This window comes from Bombus vosnesenskii, unplaced genomic scaffold (assembly GCF_011952255.1).
Source record: "Bombus vosnesenskii isolate JDL3184/JDL3185 unplaced genomic scaffold, Bvos_JDL3184-5_v1.1 scf7180000015076, whole genome shotgun sequence".
NCBI classification, from domain to species: domain Eukaryota; kingdom Metazoa; phylum Arthropoda; class Insecta; order Hymenoptera; family Apidae; genus Bombus; species Bombus vosnesenskii.
Genome location: NW_022883810.1, coordinates 12,090 through 35,999, shown reverse-complemented (window position 1 = coordinate 35,999; position 23,910 = coordinate 12,090). Strand labels below are relative to the sequence as shown.

Below are 23,910 nucleotides of genomic sequence, written 5' to 3'. Positions count from 1 at the left end.
TATTAGCATGATTTACTATATGTAATTCAGTAAATCGGTACAAGATCTAAAGAAAATATTTCTTACGTATGATTTTGACGAACTTTGTGTAAAAATCTATAAAACTAGAAGTTGCTTAGTTTATATACAGATAAAGAAAAGCATCGTTTATATCGTCGAGATATCACATTTATATCATTTTAAAAATAAAAATTCTTCATCAAAGCGAAGAACATTTTCATAAAAAATTACGAACAGAATATCTCGATTCTACAATCTACTGTAAACAAGATAAGTATCGATAATGAATAAATCTTGACATTGAATTTTATTCAAAAAGTTTTATTCAAAAGTGATATCAAATAATCCGTAATGACATTTATTACCCCAATCATATCAGTCAACTACTACCTACCGCGTAATACGCGATCGATTTTCAAACGCACCCCCCTCCCTCCCCCCACCAAATAGAGTTTCCAGTGTAATTCTGTTATTCTTGAATCTTCGGCTTGTTTTTCATTTTTTAGCTCACTTTAAAATTTCTTCTGGCTTCAATTGTGCTACGATTTAAAGTTTTCCGTGTATACGTTTAGGACGTTACTGCGTGCGGAAATAGTACAGAAGGCCTCTAATTATACCGTCTACAATATTATTTATAGACTTTGAACCATATAGTACGTAAGTATGTAATTGTGTATCTGTCGTGGTTCATTTTATCCTTCTCTGTTGCGTGAACCAGCGGTTAGGAGCGACACTAAATCAAGTGGGAATGAACTCGTTGAAACAACGCTAGATATGGTAACGGATCCATGACTGTGCTTCTGTTATTATCAACGCCAGTAACGGTTAAACCTATTGCATGTGTGTAAGTTGGAAGTTACGTACATAACTTATGCACACCCGTTGTGTGTTTCGCGATCCCATATTTCTTTTAATTTGAATTTTATGAAACTTTTTGTTCGATAATTGATGTGCCATATTACATCCGTCACATTCAATGTTATATGGTGTAATTTCTTCAGTTGTGGTGTTATGTAAGTTACGAGGTCATTCCTGTGTTTGGACATGTGTTTGGAATGTAGTGTGTATCTTTCTCTTCGTATGTACATAGTGAGTAGAGACTGTCTGTCTTTCGCTAGAAGAATATTCTGCATATAGTTATTTACTGTTCTTAATATTTGATTTTGGAAATTTAATTTTCGCTTTGCTTGTATCTTCGAGCGTAAGGTGAAATTTGTACAGACATATCTAGTAATTTGTTAATCGTACTGTTCGAAATTATTGTGTGTGTGAATATTTCGGTGAATATAAACTACGAAAACCTGTCCTTGACTTTTTATGGTAACAAAGCAGTCTTTTCAGAAGAAACAATATTCATAAATCAGTCCCTTCGCAAAAAGCTAATTCTACGAATCTTGTTAGAAGAAACCGGTTGACGAAACTGCGTGTCCCTTCAGGAGAGGTCTAATTTATAGAGGTAGCTTGCAAGAAAAAACGAATCTCACAAAAAGCTTGAGCATTCTTAATTAATCCTCTTTAGAATTCAATTACATTTATGCCTTTTGTAAATATTAATTCTAAAATAACGATGCTAACATTTCTAACCTACAGAGTATCAACAAATAACATAACGCAATTCCCCATTTCAATTAAATATGAAAAATATACTAAAGTCGATCCAAGATCAAACCCGGTAAAACAAACGACAAATTTACCTGAAAAATCCACTGAATTCGTTTCAATACATCCGTTATTTAAATTGCAAAAATCAGTTGTGTTTCAACGTCAATTTTTAACACCGTCCATATATCCCAATTTTAGTACGCGACAAGACGACAATACAATTCATTTCAATACCATTGAAAAGTATGGCTGGCTTCGGACAACCGGTTTCCGGCGTGGCGCCACTATGCTTTGGAGAAACAAGGAAATACATATGCATGCACCTTGCTTTTTGTGAGACAGAAGAACTCTGTGTCTCTGTTCTACCAACGTCGCTGTTGCGACGATTTGCCGCAAACCTAAATGGAGTTCGATCAATGGCAACGCGAGCACGTGGTCCTCGATGTTCGCGATCGGAAAATCGTGTTTTCCAAACTATTTCTAGTTTCGCCGGTTCCACTGTCAATCAACGTTTCTTCCTTTGGTTCCGTTTCTCTTCGATTCTCTCCTTTTTTATTGGCAAACACGTGTCACCGAGTATCGTGTTCGTCTTCGCTAAGCAAGCTTCTATATCAGCGATACGCGAGCCGGTTTCCCCTTCATATTTGTACAAGACTTCGTGAACATCGGACATTTTTCTCCTCTCTTTTCGAATAAGAAAATCCTATCGTTGTTTAACTAACAATTGCATTTCTTTAAATGGAAATGTGGTCGTGTCTCCTTTATATTTTCAATTAGCCAGGGAATTTAGGTTTATTGCCGTGGAAACTTGATCGGTCGTTTACGTAAGGATCTGCGACTCTGCTTCATCTTCGAGGAAAATTTCATCGAATACAATCGTTTCACTCAATGATTGGATCAGTCGAAAGGGAGATTCCGTGACTGCCTGTATAAATATTGATCATAGTGTCTCTTGAAGGGAAGCTGTACCAATCTTGTTGATTTAACTACTGATCCTACTTTATCCTCGAGAAAAATTACTTACTTTGATTGTTTGATTTAATTTTAGCGTTTCTTCGAGGGAAACAGTGTTGATCGCTCGAGTCTGCTTCTTTCTCAAGGTAAATTGTATTTACTATTTACTCGATCAGCTATTTTATTTTCTTTTCCCGGAGAAACCTTGTTTCTCGCCTGTTTGACCATCCGCGCTATTTCTTCTTTGAGATAAACTGCAGCGATTATTCGTGTAATCAACAAATCTACTTTTTCTTTCTTTACGAAGGAAATCGTGTGTTTAACGAAATCTCGCTTGTTTAGTCATTGATTCCGCTAACTTTTCCAAATAAATCGTCAATCATTCGCTCGATTGCCAATTCTAATTTTGCTTCGAAGCAAACTGCGTTGATTATTCGTATAACCTTTTTAATAGAAACTGTTTTTCGCCTATTTTATCGCCAATTTCCTTTTCAAAATAACATGTATTAATTATTCGTTTAATCGCAGATTTTATTTTATTTTATTTCTATTTCTTTTTCGTTTTATCATCGATTTTCCGCCGTCTTCAAAGAAACCCACGTGAATTACTTTAATTGCTTTTTCAAACTAATTTTATTTCTTTACTTTTAAATTAAGAAGCAGCAACGAAAATGCTACAATAACGGAAAAATTCTTCGGTTATCTCCACAAAAAACACGAAGGTATCGAACTTAGTGTATTGAGACATTTTGTTCGTTGGAAGTTAGTCGACGACATTTGGAACGGAAAGATACATTTGACATGATTTAGTGTGACGTTGAGAGAGAAAAATGGTTTGATCGAGGGTGCCCTTAATTACTAATTTCATAACTTGCTGTTAATCGATCTGACAGGGATATTAGTGGATGTGGTTGGTAGTGCCTGATTAATCGTGATCGATATTTTGAACAAAGAGCAACGAGAAACGATCAGTTTAGAGTTTCACTTTGACGTCGTGAGACTATCGTTAATTAGACATAGAAGAATCGTTTGGTGACAGATAAGGGTTTCAACTTCTGTATTCATTTTCTTCTATAGACTGAATTTAATTTTTCGCTTTGATAATCGTTTATGAAAGAGAAGCGATAATTATTAGTTCTACCTAAGAATGTTACTAATAAATTAGGAAAAAGAAATTTTGATTGGATTCTTGATAACGAGTGAAAATTAATTTAAAAGATTGTATTTGGAATTTTGAGAATCGATCGAGTCCTCAGTTTCAGTGCAATGTAACGTTATCAGTCGCATGAGTTTGGCTCATATGTGATTTATGTGCAAGCTAAATGTTTCCAACAAATTGTAGCATATTGATTTCTCAAAGTACTGTATCAAATGTCTTGTAATTATAAGCAATTGTTTCGTTTGGACGATCAAGGGTAATATACTCTATTTCTGATTTTAAAAATGCCGCCATTTGTGTAGACGTACACACGCAAGTATTTATTATGTAGACACGATGGCTCGTAGACACGAACGTTTCTCGTTGTCGTATTTTCCAAACAGGTCAGTTATTTCGAGCACTCGACCACTTTCTCGCTCCTGACAATGACATTAGTCATTCTAATCGATGTCTCGAAATCGATGGTTCTTCTGTCAGCTATTTCGTTTCCGTGTTTATTCCATATGATAATATTGTTTCACGTATTCGCTTAAATTTAATTGGCAAATGGTTAATTTCCCTGAATCCATTTTCAAGTAAACATATCAATTTAACCTTTTGCTCTATCTGATACGAAAATGAACAATTTGATATAAAAATTTTGCGAAAGATCGATATATTATTTTACTTTTAACTTGGAAATCGTTCTCTTAATTTTTCAATATCTAATTAACCACCTCAGTCCCTAAGACCGTCTGTTTTAACGAATGGTAAATAATCAAATAATTGCGTTGATACATCAGAAGTACCATCTTCTTATATCCCTGATATTAGTGTTAAAACAGGTTTGAAAAACCTTCAATTATTTCATTTATTCTTAGCTTTCGATGGCTTAAAATTTTCTCGGTTATTTTCCAATAGAGTTCGATATATTGATCGAAAACTTAGTTTAGTTAAGCACTGTAACCGGAAGTCACCCTTAAGTCGCCGGGTAAGAGGATTACGAGTAATAAACAAACAATATTAATCAGAAAATTATTCCATTCAATTTTTCTCCTGCATTTAATTAAATATGACAGAGTCGACAAACTTTCCTTCGGTTCTTCTATCTCATTTGCAAATCTATAATATCGATATCCAAACGATAACTCGAACACAATTAACCAGCACTCGAGGCTATTTCTTTCGTCGAAACTTTCCTCAGACATGTAGATATCACGTTGACATCGCCGCGTATACCGAATCAGCCCTTTTTAAAGATGATCTCGCGAGCGTGGTTCGTATGCAATTCAATTTGAACGAGTCGCGTGTCACGATTCACTTGACTCCCGGCACAGTAATTGGCCGGCACTCGAGCAAACACTTACACTTAATTTAACGTTTAACCGAATCGAAAACAAAGCGAACAGTTGCCGGACTTAGCTCGTTCTTTCAGTTCATTTCCGAACGTCTTTCGATCAGCATATCGGGTCTCCTCTTTCATCTCCGTTGCCTTTCAAAATCTAAAATCATAATTGAGACTTTGCTGCTCGAACTATGGAAGGGGAAAACGTGAATAACGGGTAAGATTGTTCCTGCGTTCTGTCAGAAAATAAAAAAGTTTGTGGGAGAGGAAAGGAGCATTGTAATTGGAATTACAGAATGTGAAACATCAAAGGAACTGCCGAATGACATTTATTTCAAAGACTAGAAGACTGAAAATTTTGTTATACGACTTTTATACTGCTACGCCTGGAAATCAAGGATGGATTCTGTTTCAGCGAAATGAAGGACGAGAAGAGTAACTCTATATTGCCCACTGAAGCGACTCGATTGACACCAAGATTGGAAAGTTTCGATGATGTTCTGCCGTATGTCGGTGACTACGGGAGATATCAATGGCTGTTGTTATTGTCGTTACTACCTTATGGCGCGACGTACGCGTTTCTGTATTTCTCGCAATTTTTCATTACAATTATTCCCACGGAACACTGGTGCAGGATAGACGAATTAGTAAACTCGAATTTCACCGAAGAAGAGAGGTAAGTATGTATAATGAAGGAAAGAAAGAAAAGGAGATATACGTAGCAACGAAAGCTCCTTTAAACCTTGAACGATATTTTTGATTGTTCGTAGAAAGTGACTTTAAAATATTGTGAAAAATATGCGAGATATCGCGATTTCTGGAATTTCTCGAATTTTCGAACATTTCGAAAATTATTAGAAAATATTGTAGAAAAATTTCACGATAAGATACAAGATATTTTTGGATTACTCTGTCTGGACTTTGGTTCTTATTTTAATAATTAAAATGATCAATCATCTATCGTATGGGGTGTTTAGGATTAAGATAGCGATTCCAGTGACGAACGTTTATCCTTATTACGAACAATGTCAACGGAAGGACGTAAACTTCACAGAGCTGTTGAAGAGCGATAAGAGCCTGAGCTCATCGGGTTTCCAAACAAACAAAACGATAAAATGTACTCAATGAGAGTATAATTTTACGCAGATTCCATATCCTAGTATAGGAACTGAGGTGAAGTATTCACATCGTTGTCTGAATCGCATGCTTCGAAATTCTTACACTTCTGCTGCGTTCTTTGGGTTATTTCCGATCTAATCTAACCTTGTTATAGTAAATTTCTTAAGTTTAAAGAAAGTATAAGACGATAATTGTTAGTACGGATAATTCCTCGTTCCGATTTTACGCGAACGTTTTTTTCAGAGCATAAAGAACTCTTTCATTCATCGAACTGCGAGCAGAATCGAGATATAAAAATTCGAAGACCGCAGCAGGATTAAAATTATATTCTGATAAATATGAATCTGGTTTTTCGCTGACTAACTCTTAACCTTGGTGATTACCTAGATTGGGTATGCGACCGAGAATACCTCGTATCAACGGCGCAGGCCATCTTCTTCTGCGGATCCATCATCGGTGGTTTCCTAGTCGGTTGGATCGCCGATCACAAGGGTCGTATCCCAGCTTTAATGTTCTGCAATGGTATCGCCCTTTTTGCCTCCATTTTCACTGCCAGCGCAAATAATTTTTGGTCATTCGCCGTCTGTAGGTTTCTCACTGGACTGGCGTTCGATAACTGTATCAACATTCCTCTGATTATCGGTAAGCCTTCTACGAAGTAGAAAGTGCGAGAGGTTCGACCGATAAGCCAATGTTTCAGTCACGCGAGAGATAACGTTAGTATGAAGTCAGTGTTTCTATTACGTGAAAGATGATGTTGCGTGAGAAATTTTTGATGAATTGTTCCTCGAAGATAATTTTGACGTTGCTGTACTCGATTGAACTATACGGTTCGAGTTCTTGATTCAAGAGCTTTTGCCACCACCAGAGATGAATATATTGATTTTGTTATTGTTAAAGATCGTTTCATCGATTTTCATGTCGTCGAGGATAGTTATATCTTGATATTCTTAAATCGAGTTATACAAGGTGGTTGGTAATTGGTGGTACAAGCGGAAAGAAGTCGAAAATATAGAATACAAATTTTTTTTTAATTCTTCCATCGAGACAACGATCTACAGTGAGATCCGTTATAACGAGACGCGATAAAGTGCACGCGTATCGAGCGAAAATTCAAAGTCGATTTTCTCGAAAACAAAGCCTCGAACGAAAAACGTTTATTCTATATTTTCGACTTCTTTTTTCGCGTAGAATCACCCCCTTTCCGCTTGTACCATCAGTTACCAACCACTCTGTATATTCGTTCGAAATGAAAATTATCACAAAATTTTCAACACGTAATTCGTTTAAATACGTTAGAAGCAAAACACGTGTATTATGTAGCGCTTTTTGTTATACGGACCAGCTCAAACTCGGAAAATTCACGTTTTCAGAGTAAACGGATTAATTTAAAATCGGAATTATATTTATAATCTTACAATTATCCTACAATTAAGTTGATGGTATCGTTCATTCGGCTCGTCATCAATTGCTCCATATTAATAATAACGGGTTTCACTCGATAAATCTTCCATGTTCTATTACTGCAACATAAAGAATAATCGTCGTTAAGTATCTTGATATAATAATCAGTTATTCCGAGAGTCATCGACGATCAATTATCCCACAGTTCTCGAATATATGGCTGTTTCGAAATGAACGTTGGTCGTGAATATCGCCTTTGGCGTATACTTCGCAGTGGCCAGTACAATTTTACCATGGATAGCCTATTATATCGCGAACTGGAGATATTTTACTTACGTTACTGCCATACCGCTGTTATCTGTCGCTATCACACCGTGGATTCTTCCCGAGAGCGCCCGGTAAGTAAACTCCTAATCGTTCGATTATTCGAATTCTCAACTTGCGCTTTGAGATTTATGCAAATTTACTTATCGATCCATATCACTCGTATTTGCTCTGTTCAAGCTGGTACGTTTTCAACGGGATGATGGACAAGGTTGTTGAGAAACTACGGAGAATAGCTAGGATCAATCGTAGAAATCCAGACTCGCGTATTTACGATATATTAGTTGTAAGTTCGATCAAATAGAATTCTAGAAAGCTTACGCGAAATCATACGGTACAGTACTTGAATCTGTGCTGACAGATATATTTGATTCGCGTCGAAAACACACAGACTCGCGAATGTATTTTAACATGCATAGACAGGTTTTAAAAATGAAACGCGATGAAAAATGAAATATGAAATGAAACTTGACTGTCGCGATTCCATTGTGGTATTATATCGATCTCGCACAAAATTTGAAGTAAATCTGGGAATTTATATAGAAATTATAAAATATTTACAATTTACAAGTACAATCGGGGATAAAAATAAGCTGCTATAGTTAATGGAAATAGATGTGAAGAAAGTATAATCAAATTAGTATCAGCCTCATATACTTGAGTTTCATTTATTATATTTCTTTCTAATAATATGCAGATAGTTCAGCAAATGATTGAAATGAATTTTTACATTTTCTCCACTAATCCACTTAGTTTTGTTCCCGACTGTATTTCGGATCAGAAAAGTATTTAATCAACCAACCACCCATTATATTAATAAATCTCGATATCAAAAGCCATGCCGACTAATGCCATAAAACAGAATGCAAAGTGCCACTGTTCGTGCTATCTATTAATGACGAATACAATGAAAATAAAATTTCTTTTCAGTGTGTTATGAATTTTGAACTGTGTAAGGGCTAAAGGCACGACTCGTATTATATCTTTCGTTAATTATTCTCGAAATAAATTCTTGCAGAGTAACATGGAGGCACCGGACAAAATTCAAGAATCAGCGACGCTGCTCGATCTGTTCAAAACGCCACGGTTGGCGAGAAACACTATTCTTCTAGTTGCATTCTGGCAAGTATAAGATACGAGTTCATGTTGCGATAAAACCGATACAATCTTGTAGGTGTTTTACCCTGATCTCGTTCGACGATCACGTGTATTCATTAAAACTTATCCAGAGCTCGGTGTTCGTGTCGTTCTCGATCGCCTGTGCCACAGAACTTCCAGCTGGGTTATTACTCGCCCTGTTGCTCGACCGATGGGGTCGTAGACTCTGCGGATTTCTCACGATGGCAATGACCTGTGTACTCAGTATCGCTGAACTTATGCTGCATTCCAGTAAATATATCGATCTGTTTATTAAAGTAAAATTAAAACGATTATAATGACGTATTATTGAGAAAAATCTGAAATTAAGTTGATGATGAATGTAAAAGAATTTTGGCAACTTCGAAGGTACTAATCTTGGAAAATAATTATTTTGATGGAACTAGAATTTAGGAATTATTAGGAATTAATTTAGTGGCGAAATTGAAAGAGGTGTGCACATTTTAGAAGCAATAATTTTCTATATGTTGGTTTTCTAGAATTTGGAGATTTATAGAAGTTTAAAGTTTGTGTGAAATTTTAATTTGATTTTGATTAAGCTTCGATCGGACTATATTTTTAATTAAACTTACAATCAAGTATTGTGTATCCAGGATTAATTTTGTATTTTTTTATTTATTCCCCAGTGCTCGCGAAATTAGTAATGTCAATATTGTCGCGATTCTGTCTGAACATGGCAGCCAATGTTGGTCTTCAGTATGCAGCAGAACTTCTGCCCACGCCAGTCAGATCGCAGGGCGTATCTTTCATTCATATTTTCGGAATAGTTGCACACTCTTTGGCGCCATATATCACTGACTCGGTAAATAAATATTTATACTACTATTGTTGTTACAACATTTTTGAAACACCGCTAAGCACATCCACGTTCAACTTCTCTTTAATTTATTCCAAAAGATACAATAAGCGCTATTAGAAATTATGAAAAAGCTCTCATGTAAATTTTCTCATGATAATGTAAAATAGTTTTTTTCTTACCTTAAAACAAGTTGTTTCCTGAAGAAGTTAAATATTATAAAAATCTGATCAAAATATTTCTCACTTTCTAGAAAGCCCGTTTTGGGAGTTGCAACCAACGCTTTTCTTTAACTGATCTTTAATCAAAAAATTGAAATTTAAAATAAAAAATGATGGAATAACTTAAGATATGAAACTATATTGGTTGAAACTTTCTAATGAAACTTTTTAAATGAGAAATACTTTGACCAGATTTTCATGGTATTTAACCTTTGCTCATATAAATTAATATTTGTTCAATAGGCTGCAATTTGGGAGGGATTTCCAATGCTCATTATCAGCACGGTGTCCTTTTTTGGCGCTGCACTGGTTTTGTTCTTGCCGGAAACTGTCGGCCAAAATCTTCCTCAGACTATCAAGCAAGGCGAAGAATTCGGAAGGGACCAACATTTCTGGTCGTTGCCTTGCTACCATAAGACACACTTCAATGGACATCAACACTATCACTCCTGTGAACGATAATTATCTGATTTTTAATAATAATTCAATTAAAAAACACGAAGGAGGATTCGTGTTTTTTTTAGAAGTAACAATATTACAAGCGGATCAGTCTGACGATTTTTGTACGAGAAAAAATCGGAACATATTATTTTTCTATTCTCCTACATTAATTTTTATTTTTATCGTTTACGTTTAAGAATTTGTAAGCCTTAATTATAAAAAGAGCGAGCAAGTTAATGGAAAAATTTCACTTAACTATTCGCGTTAATTTCTTCGGTTTAACTTTTGGGAAATGCTTCGTTAGCTTCGGGAATATTCCAACGATTCGTTTTACGTACAAAATAAGCATGATAAATATTACATCACGGTAATGAAAACTATTGGCGTAATACCTAAGGTAAAGATGCAGAGACATTCTTAGAATTTCTAATGAAACCTTTATAGATTTCTCGTTTAATATCGCTATTACATTTGAATCACTTTTACCTAACGGTGTCACATAGTCTCGTTGGAAATTTGTCAAATTCCTTAAAGTGATCACTGAAAATTTTTCTAAATTTCCAAGAATTTATTTATCACGAGGTAAAGAAAATGTGTATTAGAAAGATGAGATCGAAGGTTTACCATTTTTTCAATTATGGCGAACGCAATATGTAATCAATGAAAATTTTATATTTTCACGTTGAAAGTTTCTTCAGATAATTATTATCCAGATGATAACTAACTCTTACGAATTAATGCGTGTCTGTAGGATAATCCGGTAGACTTGATCCGCTTTTTATATCGAAAGTTGAGCAATCGGTGACGCGTTCTTATACACCGAACCGCGAAAAGCAAAATTTCATATGATCTCACCAATTTCGGATGTCAGTCAAATCAGTCAAATCAGTCAAATAATAAGTTCGCGTTAATATACACGTTCGATTTTTGAAAAGCTTGTTCAATTTAATAAGAGTCTTGGTAACAGGCTTATGTTTTTAGACCTAATTGGTTGTTTTCATTTACAAGTACCTCGTGTTAAAGTACTCATAAAATGACATTAAAATCAGAAAACTAATAACTGGAAGATTATCATTTTTCCTCTGTGGTAGTTTACATATAACATAATGCAACTAACATGTCACGATTAATGCAAAATAAATAAATTACTAATATAGACATTTTTTTCGTAATTTGTATAATCGTGAAACGAATTGGACTTTCTAAAGGCAAATATTAAAGGAAACATGGAATTGATGCCAAATCTATCACAAATATTATTTATACTACTTATTTGCGCAGTTTGAAGCGAATCAAATTGATGAAGATTTCTTTGTTACATGTTAATTTACATTTTAAAAGACATAACAGGCACGCTAATTAGTTTGCTTAAGATACTTTCGAGATACCAAGTTAGACGCGTTTCCATGAAATCATATCAATTTTACGATGATATTTTTCTATCAAGCATGCAATTATAACCGTATCGTTGATTAGTGCATACAATTATCCATGTACATTCGTCTTTCCGAGTACCGCGCTTCAATATTGCTAATTTCAAATTCGTACATTAATGTTCGTAAATGCTTGAAAATGCTATATAACTGTATCAGCTTCTGTTAAAAGCATTTTATAGTAAAATCTCTATAAATTTGTAATATTTTTTAGACAATTTGAATTCATTATATTATACATCATACATTCTAGTCATTTCTAATTAAGTTACTTTTGCGATGTTTAATTATATTTTATGTATATTCTTATAACTCTCTGTTAGGGAAGTGATACATTTACACTGTACATGAGAGTGTGTGTGTAAGGGTTAGAGGGCGTCAAGGTCTTAGTGGAGACAAAAGACTGTTGCCAGATGTTAGAAGAATCTAGGATAGTCGGTTGGCGACCAGCGTGCGTGCAAGACGTTCTTCGGAAAGTAATATAGATGTATAACTGTTGTGTGGGAAATATAGTCAATAATTTGTATTCCCAAATCCTCGAATTTCCTAAACACTCTCTATGTTACGGCGCGTACGATGGTCCGTGCGCCGTCTGAAACTTTATACTATATACTGATCTACTACATACTATATACTATAAACTGAATCCTTTGACGTAATCTTAATAGCTTGAAGGAATCTCTAACCCTGTAACTGTTTTCGGTTTATGGATGGTCCTTAGAACAATGCTTAGGTTTATTGCGCACTCTTACAAATAACAGAGAAAGCGGGTAGTTATTTTTCCAATAAACAATGTCACCCACGAGCCACGTTGGTAGGAGGCTTCCTCCTCCTATCTTCGTTCATTAACGTTGGCTATAATCAATGGGCACCCTCACTTTCCTAACGAAAAGTGTGAACAACGAATCCGCGTTTTTCGTTCAGAAAGCACACTCACACTGAGATTTCCTCTCGTGGCGGCACACGAGAACGCAAATCTCACCACTCGAAACCAACTAGTGTCGGACGACGGCAGCGCAGTGGTTAGCGCCATAGAGTACAAACGTTCGGATCCCGGGTTCAAATCCCGGCGCCTCGTACTTTTCCAAAGTCCGATTTTTCTTCCACGACATCTAAATAAGAAGGAAATACAGCAGTACTACACCCCGGCAAGCGACATCTACAGCCAGCAGCCTACAATTATCACGGATATATGAAGGAAGACGGAGAAAAAGAAGAAAAAAAGTGTGTTTCGTCCAGAGCCTGCTAGTGGACTCATCAGTAAGGCTTACCTAGCAGACTCATGCCTTAGACACAATGGAAGGAGGGGGAAACAAAGCTATGTACATGGCAAAGACATTGAAGACGGATTCCTCCCTCCCACGGCCGGACACTGTATCCAAGGCCGGTCGGATCTCCTACCCTCTCTTGCGACGTATCCCAGTGGAGCGGCCCCACTCTCAATCTAGTTTGGTGGGAAAGGTTCGCGTACACACCGTGTGTAAGAACTATTAAAAACCACATAGTGTATCGCGACTACCTTTCTACTACTTAACCCAAGTCCTATATTATCAGTCTTAGGTCCGAGGCGGCTCCTGTCACGTAAAGTTGGTACTTGGGTGGTAGTAAGAACGCTGAGTCGTAACCCAACTACTTATTATTTTCCTTTATAAAACTTTATTATAAACACTTACAAAATAACACCGAACCGGAGAATAGGTGTTGTATGAGTACAGCAACTAGAAGAGGAACAAGAACTGCCCGAGCTGGGTGAAGTCTCGGTTTATATACGTTTTGGTTTTAGGATGTTGAGGGGCTAGGTGTAGGTTATGATGTAGAAAAGTGTCCGAAGATCGGGGGTCCATATCCTATCTCTGATGTGGACGGAGGTGCGTCACAGCCTTGGTGTATGCTATGATGATAAGGTGGTGATGTGTCCAAAAGTGTCCGAAGGTCGGGTGTCGATGTATTATCACTGATGTAGGTTGAGATGTGATTGATGTCACATACCCCCCTCTTTAGATTGATTTTGGTCCTCCAAAATCTTAGTGTTTCCTCAGTATGGAGCGATGGAATTGGACTCTGACTGGTTCGACTTGTACTTGTTCTTCTTCGTCGTGGTATATGCTTTTGCTATTTCAACCTGTGAAGGTTGTTGGCTGGTTAAATTTCGACTACGATTAATAAGGATAATTTGCTAAGTTTGACGAAATGCCGCAGTATCACGTGTTGAATCTTTTGTAGACTTTCTAACAACCTGTGATATAGAATGAGTTAGTGGTCTTTGAGTAATGGTTTTATACTATCTTGTTGTTTCTTTATAGTTTGATTGTTATCCAGTTGTTCCTTTGATACTTGCATTTCTTTGTTTTGTTTAGCAACCTCTAAAGCCTTTTCAGCATCTACAACTGGTTCTTTTTCCATGCATGTAATTTCTTCTTCAACCAATACAACTGTGCTTTCCTCTATAGTTCGTGTTTTTGTGTCATTTAGTAAACTTTTCAATTCAATTTCTACAGTATCTGGAGCTTTAGATACCGACTGACTGTCATCTTCTGCATTTTCAATGCCCCAATCATCAAAGATATCCTGAATGACACTTCTTTTGTTAGTTATGCGCACTTTATCTGCTTCACTTATAGATTTATTCCTTCCTTCTGTATTAGCAACATGTATAAGTACGACAATTTTATTATGAATAATTTTCTTTTCTAAATTAATTTTATGTGAACTATCAAAAGATCAACCTTGCCATTTCCATTTGTTGTTTCTTGTTATTCTTTTCTTTAATATCAATGTCATCTGCAGTTTCTAGATCACTAATTACTCCTGAGGTAATAGGAGTTATAGAATCGTTTCTTGTCTTTGTATGATTTAATATGTCATAACTGTATTTCTGGCTACAATTTTCAGAAACTTCTTGAGCCACAATTTCTGTTGAAATTACTTCTATAATTGTTCCATCACTTTCTCGTGCTTAACCTATCGAATTAAATTCTTCATTTACAATTTCAGCGTTCTTCATTCCTTTTTGTTCTGCAGAAACATTTTTTTTTCTTCATTGGAATTTACAACAGCATCCTTTTCATGTACAGTTAAAACAATATTTTCTTCTGTACTTTCATTCATATCATTAATATATAGTAGTTTCTACAGTCAGTACCATTACTTCTGAACTACTATCAACTAGTTTAGACAAATCTGTGTCTGTATCCGTGACATGCAATGTTTGGGCTTTATCATCAAAAGTTTCACCAAGTGTTTTAATTAATGCTTGACACTGAGCATTAGTAACATTAACTGTATCTATATTTAACACTGTACAAACGTTGTGTTTCTCAATGTTTTGTTCACCCTCATTTGTATTAAATATTTCAACATCGTTCGTACTTTCTTTATCTAAAGATGTGTCACCTGCATATCTTGAATGATCTACAATCTCAGTTGTATTCTCTGCTTGCTCTTCTTGAAATTTCTCATCTTTTTTTTTTTTATATTGATCATCAATTTGTGGGTCCTTATTTATTATTTCTTGTTCTACTTCATTAATCGCAGCGTTCTTTATGCTCTCTGTCTCACTACTTTCCTTACTTTAAAAATTTTTTTTTGTTTTTATTTAAATCTGTTACATCACATTTATTTACTACTAAACCATCTTGAATTGTATTATCTGTACATTCCTGTGACTTATTTTTTTTTGATTTTCTGGAATATCATGCACATTCTTTATAATATCAGTCGTTGATTCTGATATTAATGAAGAAGATACATCTACTTTTATCGATGATTCTACTTTATTAATGTCACTGTGCACTTCATCTAGTTGTTCCATAGTAAAACATCAAGATTGTTACAATTACTTCAGAAGTCATGGATTGTTATTTAAATATTTACTGCACTTTTCCATCAATGTAACCCTTTATGGCAGTTTGACATTCTACAGAACACCAATGCTGTATCAGTTTATATTTTTCTTCATCATGAAGTTTTATTATATCACCTAATTCTTCCTGATGTTTTTTTTCCTTTTTCAATTTTCAAATAAGAGTGTGTTTTCTATGTGAATCTTTTAATTCTTGGTTCGCCCCGAGTAAGCGATTATTAACATCTTTGGAAAGTTTTTGGACGTTTTCCAGTTCTTTTCTAAGAAAATTATTTTGTTCGTTCATATCTTTTACTTTACCTTCAATTTCTATCCTACGCAATATTTCAAATTTATTTTCATTGACAAGGATCATTTTTCTTATTTTTCAAAATCCAGTTTCAATTTATTAGTTTCTTCTTCATATTTATATCCAAAATCACCCACTTTTTCATATTCACCCTTTAGTTCGTCTAGTTCACATTGAAGGGCAGATTATTTGTCCTTGTGGTTCAAGAACTACATTTTATCTCTTTTGCATCTTTAGCTCCAGCTTCATGTTCCTCCATTGAATTACTAACACACGAATTAAGTTTGGCCTTTTTTTTTTGTTCCAGCAAGTCAACTTCATATTCGTGACTTATGTTATTTCTTCTAATTTTATTGTTAGTTCTTCAATTTGTATTCCAAAAGATTGAACTCTTTTTACGTGCGTGTGTGTGTGTTTTTTTTTTTTTTTTGTAACTCGTCGAGTTGCAATTCTAATTTTTGCACTTCCTCCTTCATGTCCTCTGTGTGCTTCTCGAACTCTTGTGTCGTCCTGTCTTTGTCGGAACATTCTACTTGAAGATCAGCGAGTTGATGCTCGGGATCGTAATTCAATTTTTGGTCGTTAGCAGTAATAAGCTCGCGTAACTTCACTTTTGAACTTGATCTTGTTTGGTCTTGATTGTGTTTTCGTGGTGCTTGTGGTGTTCTAAAAGTAATCGTCACGTTGCTTGCATTTTTAGTGCACATTGATACACTGCACTCTGCACAGGCAATGCTTTTGTTGTCATGAAATCTCTCTAACTTTTCAGTAACAAAACCTTTTATTTTATTATTTAATTTTGGATCATGCGCCCCAAGTGGAGGTACATTATGTGTTCTCTTTACCTTTATTATGCACACGTTTTCCTTTTGCTCTCAATTTTTCGATCATCTTGTGCTGTTCTATATATTGTGTTCTTATGTTCTTCGCATATAAATCCTGTCGATTGATTTTATCTTTCAGTTGAGGTACATGTTTAATTCTTTACCTGTGATTATGATGAACAACCTCAGCGTATTTCCTTTCTCTCTCTTTTTTTTTTTATGGATTTCTTGATAATGTTTTAGAAGTTGCTCGTTATATTTGGAAAGCTTTCTCACTTCGTCTTCAGCTGTTTCCTAACGGGATTTTTCTTCTTCAAGTTTTTCTGTAATCATTTTTTCTAAACTTCTCCATTTATTCTGTTCTTCTTCGAGTAATTCATTACGTTTCGGTATCTGGCTATCTTTTCCTTTAAAACATTTAATTTTATCAGAGAGTTCTCCTATTTTCAAACTTGCTTCATTTAAGGTAACTTTATGAATTTCCGATTGATGCTTTAACATTTGATGTAAGTCTTCTATTGCTGTTTCACGTTCTTTCAACTGTTCATTAAATTCGTTGTTTAGCATATCCACTCGAGAAATTTCGAGTTTTTGAGCATCGTTTCTTCTTTTAGAAATTTGGCTTATTTTCTCTCGCCTGCTGCTACATGTTGCTGTCATTTTATCAACTTCTTTCTTCTTTTTTTTTTTTTTTTGAACTTAAAATCTTGATTTAAGGTTTGTGTTTCACTATATGATTTATTATTATTAACTAGTTCAACATTATTTTCAGTAGATTTTTTTCGCGTGATTTTTATACTTATTTAAATAGTTTAACATGAGCAAATGCATCGTACGTCAGATATACCATTTTTAATAAATTGTCGCCTTTACAACTCGAGTTACCTCTGAACGAGTCGCATGATTGATCAATAAGCCATGAGTAATTATGCAAATTCAGTTTTTTTTCATCTATTTATTTGAATATTATAACAAAGACTTTACATTGAATATTTTATTAAAATTGTAAGTTTTTCATACACGCTTCAAAATCCACAGTCTATTGATCAACTCCTCTATCCTTTCTCTTTCTCCTCACTAAAATAGATAAATTCCTAATGTAGTTTGTGGATAATATTCTTTTTTTTTTCTAGAGCAAATCACATTTATCATCTGATATATTTTTTGAAATAATTTCTGTCTGTACATTTTCTTCTTTTCTCTTACTCCTCTTTCTCTTTCTAATGAATTCTTTTTATTCCGTAAAATAGTTTTTGTATATTCAATTTTGTTAAGTGCAATCCTTATTTCTGATAACTTACTTTTATTAGATAATTCTTGTGAATCTTCTACTACATCTTCCATATCATTTTGAGTGCGGCTTCTACCTTCAGTAAATTTAATATCTTGAACCGTATCATTAATTTCAATAGCTCTTTCGGTATCAAGTAAATCGCACTTATTATTTAATATACCTTTTGAATTGACTTCTGTCTCTGCAGTTTCTTCTTTTGTATCTTCTTCGAGTTTTCTTTGTTCTTCTAATCCACCCTTCTCATTTTGTAGGATCTTCCTTGTATCTTCATCTTTTTTAACTTCGACTTTATCCGATCTCCTAGATCTGCCTCTATGTTTCGCTTCATCAGTTGCTATTACACCCGTTACTGCATTATCATTTTCTACAGATTTATACCTATCGCTATCACTAGCTGTGTTCGTTAAAAGAACTTCCCTTCGTTGACGAACTTATCAGTTGTTTCGTTTTCACTATCTGAAATTGATTTTTGTTTAACACCTCTTTTTCCTTCTTTGGCAAATTTATTTTCTACATTTTCCGATGCCTTTTGTTTATTAATTATTTCAGACTTGTCTTCGATTAATTTCGTCTTTAAAGCGCTTCGCAAAATTTTATTTGTGTTTGATTGTCCGGTTTGATTATAAACAATTTCTTCAAATTTTGGCGAAGTAGCAGGCTTTGCAGCAACATTATAAGCAGGCTTTGCAGCAACATTATAACGACTGCTCCATTTACTACTATCTAACATAGATGGAGATGGATTCTTGTCATCTTTATTCTCTAAAGACTTCTCTTGTGTATTAGCATCTAAATTTCTCGACATAAGATCTGCTGAAGTTTTTGATTCTGTAGTGTCACACGCATTTTTCGCTGTCATCATTTGGTCTTCTTCTATAAGCAAATGTTCATTATTGTAAGCATTATCTCTTACTTTTTGTTTGGATTCTAATGATATATTTTGTTCAACGTTGTCTATTGATTTTGTATCATTTTCAGCAGTTGATTTACTAACTGCTTATAATTCCTTCGTTTCAATTTGGTTTTCTTTATTTGTATCGCCGTCCAAAATATTTCTCATTGAAATATTATCCTTCTTGTTATGATCTTTTTCTGCTTCTCCTAAACTTTTACTTTTTTTGTCAAACCATTCTTGTAAATTTTGAGTATCTTGTGACGAAGATGGTGACAAATCATTATACAATACTGCAATATCTTCTGTCCTTCGTTTCACAAACTCTTTCTGGTATTCTGTTCAGCTATTGACATCAAACATTAAGTCTGTTTTAATGAAAATATAATCCTGTGAAGCGGTGTCAATTGATACTTTCTTTTCATAAGAATTTTCTACATTAGACTGCAATTCTTTTGAAAATTCTTTCAAAACCATTTCTTCATTTCCTACAGTAACGTCTGTTTTCTCCAAGCTTTTGTTCAAATTATTAGAAACTAAACTACCCTGATAACTCCGACTAGTCGCTGCTATAATAGTCTCCTTTAACAGTTCTCTTAACTTGATTTCGTTCTGCTTCTGCATAGCGTCTAGTATGGCCCGAATACTTGGATCCACACCAGTAGCCATAGGGCTAACAGAAGGTGTGTCTTCTGATTTTTTGCTCATAGTGGTTATTGTACTGTTGTTGGAGTCTGTACTAGCGAAGCTATTGCGACGAGTACGATAATATTTAAAAGAATCCAGTTCTTTATCTGAATATTCTTCTTTTCGTGACCAGTTTCAATTTTGGTGATGACCGTAGTCCGCTTTCCGTAGAAGTCGTTTTCACGCAAAGTGAGCTGATCTGCAGAGGTCCGCTGATCCCTCAATCTTCAATGATGCACGTATGCCGAAATGCGTAATTTCGTTTTCTTGAAGTTGATGGATCCTGGCACGGATCGCCAAAATGTCACGTAAAGTTGGTACCTGGGTTGCGAGAGAAAAGAAAGCTGAGTCGTAGCCCAACTATTAATTCTCTTTTATCGAACTTTATTATGACTTTGGCACTTACAGTAGAATAACGTTGAACAGAGAAAAGGGTGTTGTACAAGAACAGCAACTAGAACGAGAACTCCCCGGGCTGGGTGAAGTCTCGGCTTATATACACCCTGGCTTGGGGATGTTGGGGGGTTTGGTGTGGATTCCAAGGAGTCCGAAAGTCGGGGTTGGGGCCTTATCTCTCATGGGGACTAAGATGCGTCGCGGCGTTGGCGTCCGACAGTCGGGAGTCGATGTCTTTTCTCTGAGAGGTAATTGGTGTCACACGGTCAACGGGACGAACTCTCCATCTAACAAAGGCATTAAGTAATCCTATAGCTATCCTTAAAAGAAAGATTTGTAGCGGCACATGGCAGTAAACATTCCAACGGTTTCTGTCCCGTAGCTCGCCACACGCAGATCCTATTCTCCGGGCAGGATGTTTACCAGATGTCGACGCGTCTTCACAGTACGTGATCGGCTAGCCCGAGGACCGTCATAAACACTAATATCTAGTTACCTAAAATCCTTCAACAGATACACAGTCTTTGTCCCAGTTACGGGAAGACAGGAGAGACCTATTTTTCCACGAACGACGTCTCCCACTAGCAACCCTCCCTCAAGAGCGGCTAGCATCCTTTTCTAACTACCGATATGGAGATTGGCCAATTAGCAGCAACGTCAATTTCCCTTACTTTCCGAACGTAGGATGTCCCCGACGAATCCGATGATCTCGTGTCCTTAGACACACCCCGTCATATTTTTCCTCTGGTGTATCACCGGGTCGGAAAGTCTCTCTCTCTCTCTTGCGATCTCATCGACAAAAAAGGATTAACTCCTTACGGTCAGCGAATATTAACACAGAATCCGACTTAGATTTTTTGCGAGTGCGTACGACTACCGTCCTGTTGTCCGCGGATTCGTTATTGAACCTAGGATCATTGTCATTAGTCTCTCGAATATCTAATAACCACGGTTACTTGTCCGGTTCTATGGTAATCGTATTTGCACTAGTCAATGTCTTCTCTATTGCATAACGAAAACGTGTAACCCAAACGAAGTTTCGTTTCACGCCCCTAACCCTAATTCTAATGTAAACCCGACGTATATATATATAAATAAATAATTATAAATTAATATTACCTATTATTAATAATAATTTAATTATATATCTCAAGATAATAAAATATTTATAATTTATATTAATTTTTATATATAAATATTTAATTATATATAATACATTTTTTCAATTTAAAGTTAAAATATTTATATTTATATTTTAATTTTTTTATAAAATTAAATATATGTATAAAGATTTTAAAATTAATATATTTAAAATTAATAATTATGTATTAATATATACTTATATACAAGATAATTCAATTATTATCAATTTTATTAGAAAATTTTATTTTATTACGTTAAATATTTATAAATTATTTGAATTTAATTATCTAATTAAATTATTATTAATTAATTATAATATCAATATTTATAATAGTATTGTTAATTTTTTATTTTTATATTTTAAAATATATATATAATGTACGTATCCATTATGTATTTCCAATGTACGTACAGCAGATACTCACAGGAAAAACCAACGAGACTAATAATAAAATCAATGAATTAGAAAAAAAGAGCTATAGACAAATATCTTATAATATACCGTGGCATAATCTGCAATTTATTATAAAATAATTGATCCGAGCAGTATCAATTATAAAAGAAGATGGCTGAATATGATAGACACTGTCGAATACTAATCAAGTATAATCATTTAGTTAATCTTTAAGATTTAAGTTAAGATACATCTTTGAGGAATCAATAAGTGTTTCGCTAATAGCCTAATAGATCTCTTGATAGATCAAACGAAGAAATACCTAACCGCGATTACAGCCAATTGGTACATATTATTCGATACATAATTAATATTTGTATCACATACAGCGATGCAAGTGGTATTGAAGAACATAGCCATTTTATGTTACAACTATAACGAGTAAATTTACTCGTTTAACTTGAGAGGAATTAAAAAGGTACCTGACTTTTAAATAAGCATTAAATAAGAAATTTAAATATCGCAGACGGTGATGTAGGTGTTATTCAAGAAAAGAGAACATTTTATTTTGTAATTAGCACGAGTAAATGAACGAATATCGATAATATAATATAATGATTAATATGAATTTTATCTGGCTGATTATTTAAATACCATAACATATTTCACAATAACGTCATCGACTGCCGTTAGGCTCTTTTCCCTTTTTGTTCAAACTAATTGATAGTCGAAAATTAGTATCAAGGAGGTGTGAATTTAGTCTTAGTTTGTAGAAACTATTAAAATGATAAAAATGGATACCGTATTAAATCGTCGAAGGCGCCAATTTACGATAAAAATTAAGAAATTGTTCAATTTGATTTTGTTATAATGGAAAACCCGTCCTTTGCTATGTCAAGAGATCGTTAACGTTTGATTGACATCTCGACACCTTGTCAAGATATATAAGGAACGCGGAAGTCGCGCGCGAGCTCTTTCGTGCCTGAAATTCCGGACAGTGAACATCCAAGAAGAATTTAAATATAAGGTAAATAAAAAAATATATCAAATAACAACATTGTAACTAGTAATTTATAACGTCTAAGCCATTAATTTACAATACTTGAGAAATTAATTTATAATATTTAAGCTATTAATTTATAACATTTAAGCCATTAATATATAACATATAAGCAATTAATTTATAACGTCTAAACTATTAATTTATAACATTTGTTGAGATATGTATAATTTTCTGTGTTGGACTGGGTTAAATGTGTAGTAGAGATACTTGTATGTGAATATCAGCGTGTGGATGTATGTGTGTAGTATCGTGGACGAAAGGCCTAAGAAATATCGGGCGAACTATGAACAATGTCGCGAGAGCCGAGGCGTCGTCGGGCCCATCAATGTGTCATCGGTCTTTTCAAGTGCATAGTTTCGTGGAAAAGACCTACGTGACCCTGGCCACGAGCGCCTGCAGAACACGTGTGCGGTGGGCCTAGGAAAAAGACAACAGAATGCGGCAACGGCCAGAGCGTTAGTCGAAAAGCAGAGTGCGAGTCGAGGAGCCGTGTGCGAGTTGAGCGGAGACAGAGGTTGCGAGTGGCGTTGCCGAGAGAGTGTGGATTGCGCTGTTTTCTGTGCGTTTGGCGTGAATAGTTCAGGTTGAACAACAATCGTCTTTTTCTGTCTGATTAACATCTCTATTGTCCACCATCTGTAAACACATTATATCACGATATTACATGTGTGTGCGCGGCGTCTCGAAAACAGATGAATGTAAACTGTTCAGTCGGTTAACAGTCGGGTATAGAAGAAAGTGCTGAGACGCGTGCAAGTGTGTATCGATGAATATATAAGAAATCGTCCATGAAATAAATATATTACTATTTTAAAATTAATCCTCAGTATAAATTTTGTGTTCTTATAACATTATTTCGACTTCAAAGATCCACAATTCTCAACAACATTTGTGCTATTAATTTATAACATTTAAGTTATTAATTTACAACATCTAAGCCATTAATTTACAATATTTGAACTATTATTTTATACATTTAAGCCATTAATTTATAACATTTAAACTATTAATTTATAACATTTAAGCCATTAATTTATAACATTTAAGCTATTAATTTTCAACATCTAAGCCAATAATGTACAACATTTAAACTGTTATTGTATACATTTAAACTATTAATTTATAACATTT

General features: G+C 34.7%; 1 protein-coding gene, 2 long non-coding RNA genes and 1 pseudogene across 4 annotated transcripts; 1 reads left to right on the top strand and 3 right to left on the bottom strand.

Annotated features, from left to right (window-relative positions):
• The first annotated feature begins 683 nt into the window (after positions 1-683).
• Positions 684-10,668, top strand: LOC117240923 (annotated as a pseudogene).
• LOC117240925 lies at positions 6,599-7,809 on the bottom strand. The gene is made up of 2 exons (XR_004494826.1): positions 7,577-7,809; positions 6,599-6,774 (listed from the first exon to the last, which is right to left on the bottom strand). It is a non-coding gene; the product is annotated as an uncharacterized LOC117240925 (long non-coding RNA).
• On the bottom strand, positions 9,176-10,298 carry LOC117240924. Of its 2 annotated transcripts, none has more exons than XR_004494824.1 (2): positions 10,023-10,298; positions 9,176-9,289 (listed from the first exon to the last, which is right to left on the bottom strand). It is a non-coding gene; the product is annotated as an uncharacterized LOC117240924 (long non-coding RNA). The 2 variants fall into 2 exon arrangements; XR_004494825.1 differs by lacking the exon at positions 10,023-10,298 and adding an exon at positions 9,617-9,664.
• Positions 10,669-14,188: 3,520 nt separating the features above from the next.
• LOC117240929 (reticulocyte-binding protein 2 homolog a-like) lies at positions 14,189-19,804 on the bottom strand. The gene is made up of 10 exons (XM_033506946.1): positions 19,571-19,804; positions 19,391-19,442; positions 18,922-19,131; positions 18,212-18,598; positions 17,210-17,431; positions 16,551-16,807; positions 15,809-15,939; positions 15,078-15,504; positions 14,667-14,777; positions 14,189-14,503 (listed from the first exon to the last, which is right to left on the bottom strand). The coding sequence occupies exons 1-10, from the start codon at positions 19,802-19,804 to the stop codon at positions 14,189-14,191; spliced, it is 2,346 nt and encodes a 781-aa protein (XP_033362837.1).
• Between the last annotated feature and the right edge of the window lie 4,106 nt (positions 19,805-23,910).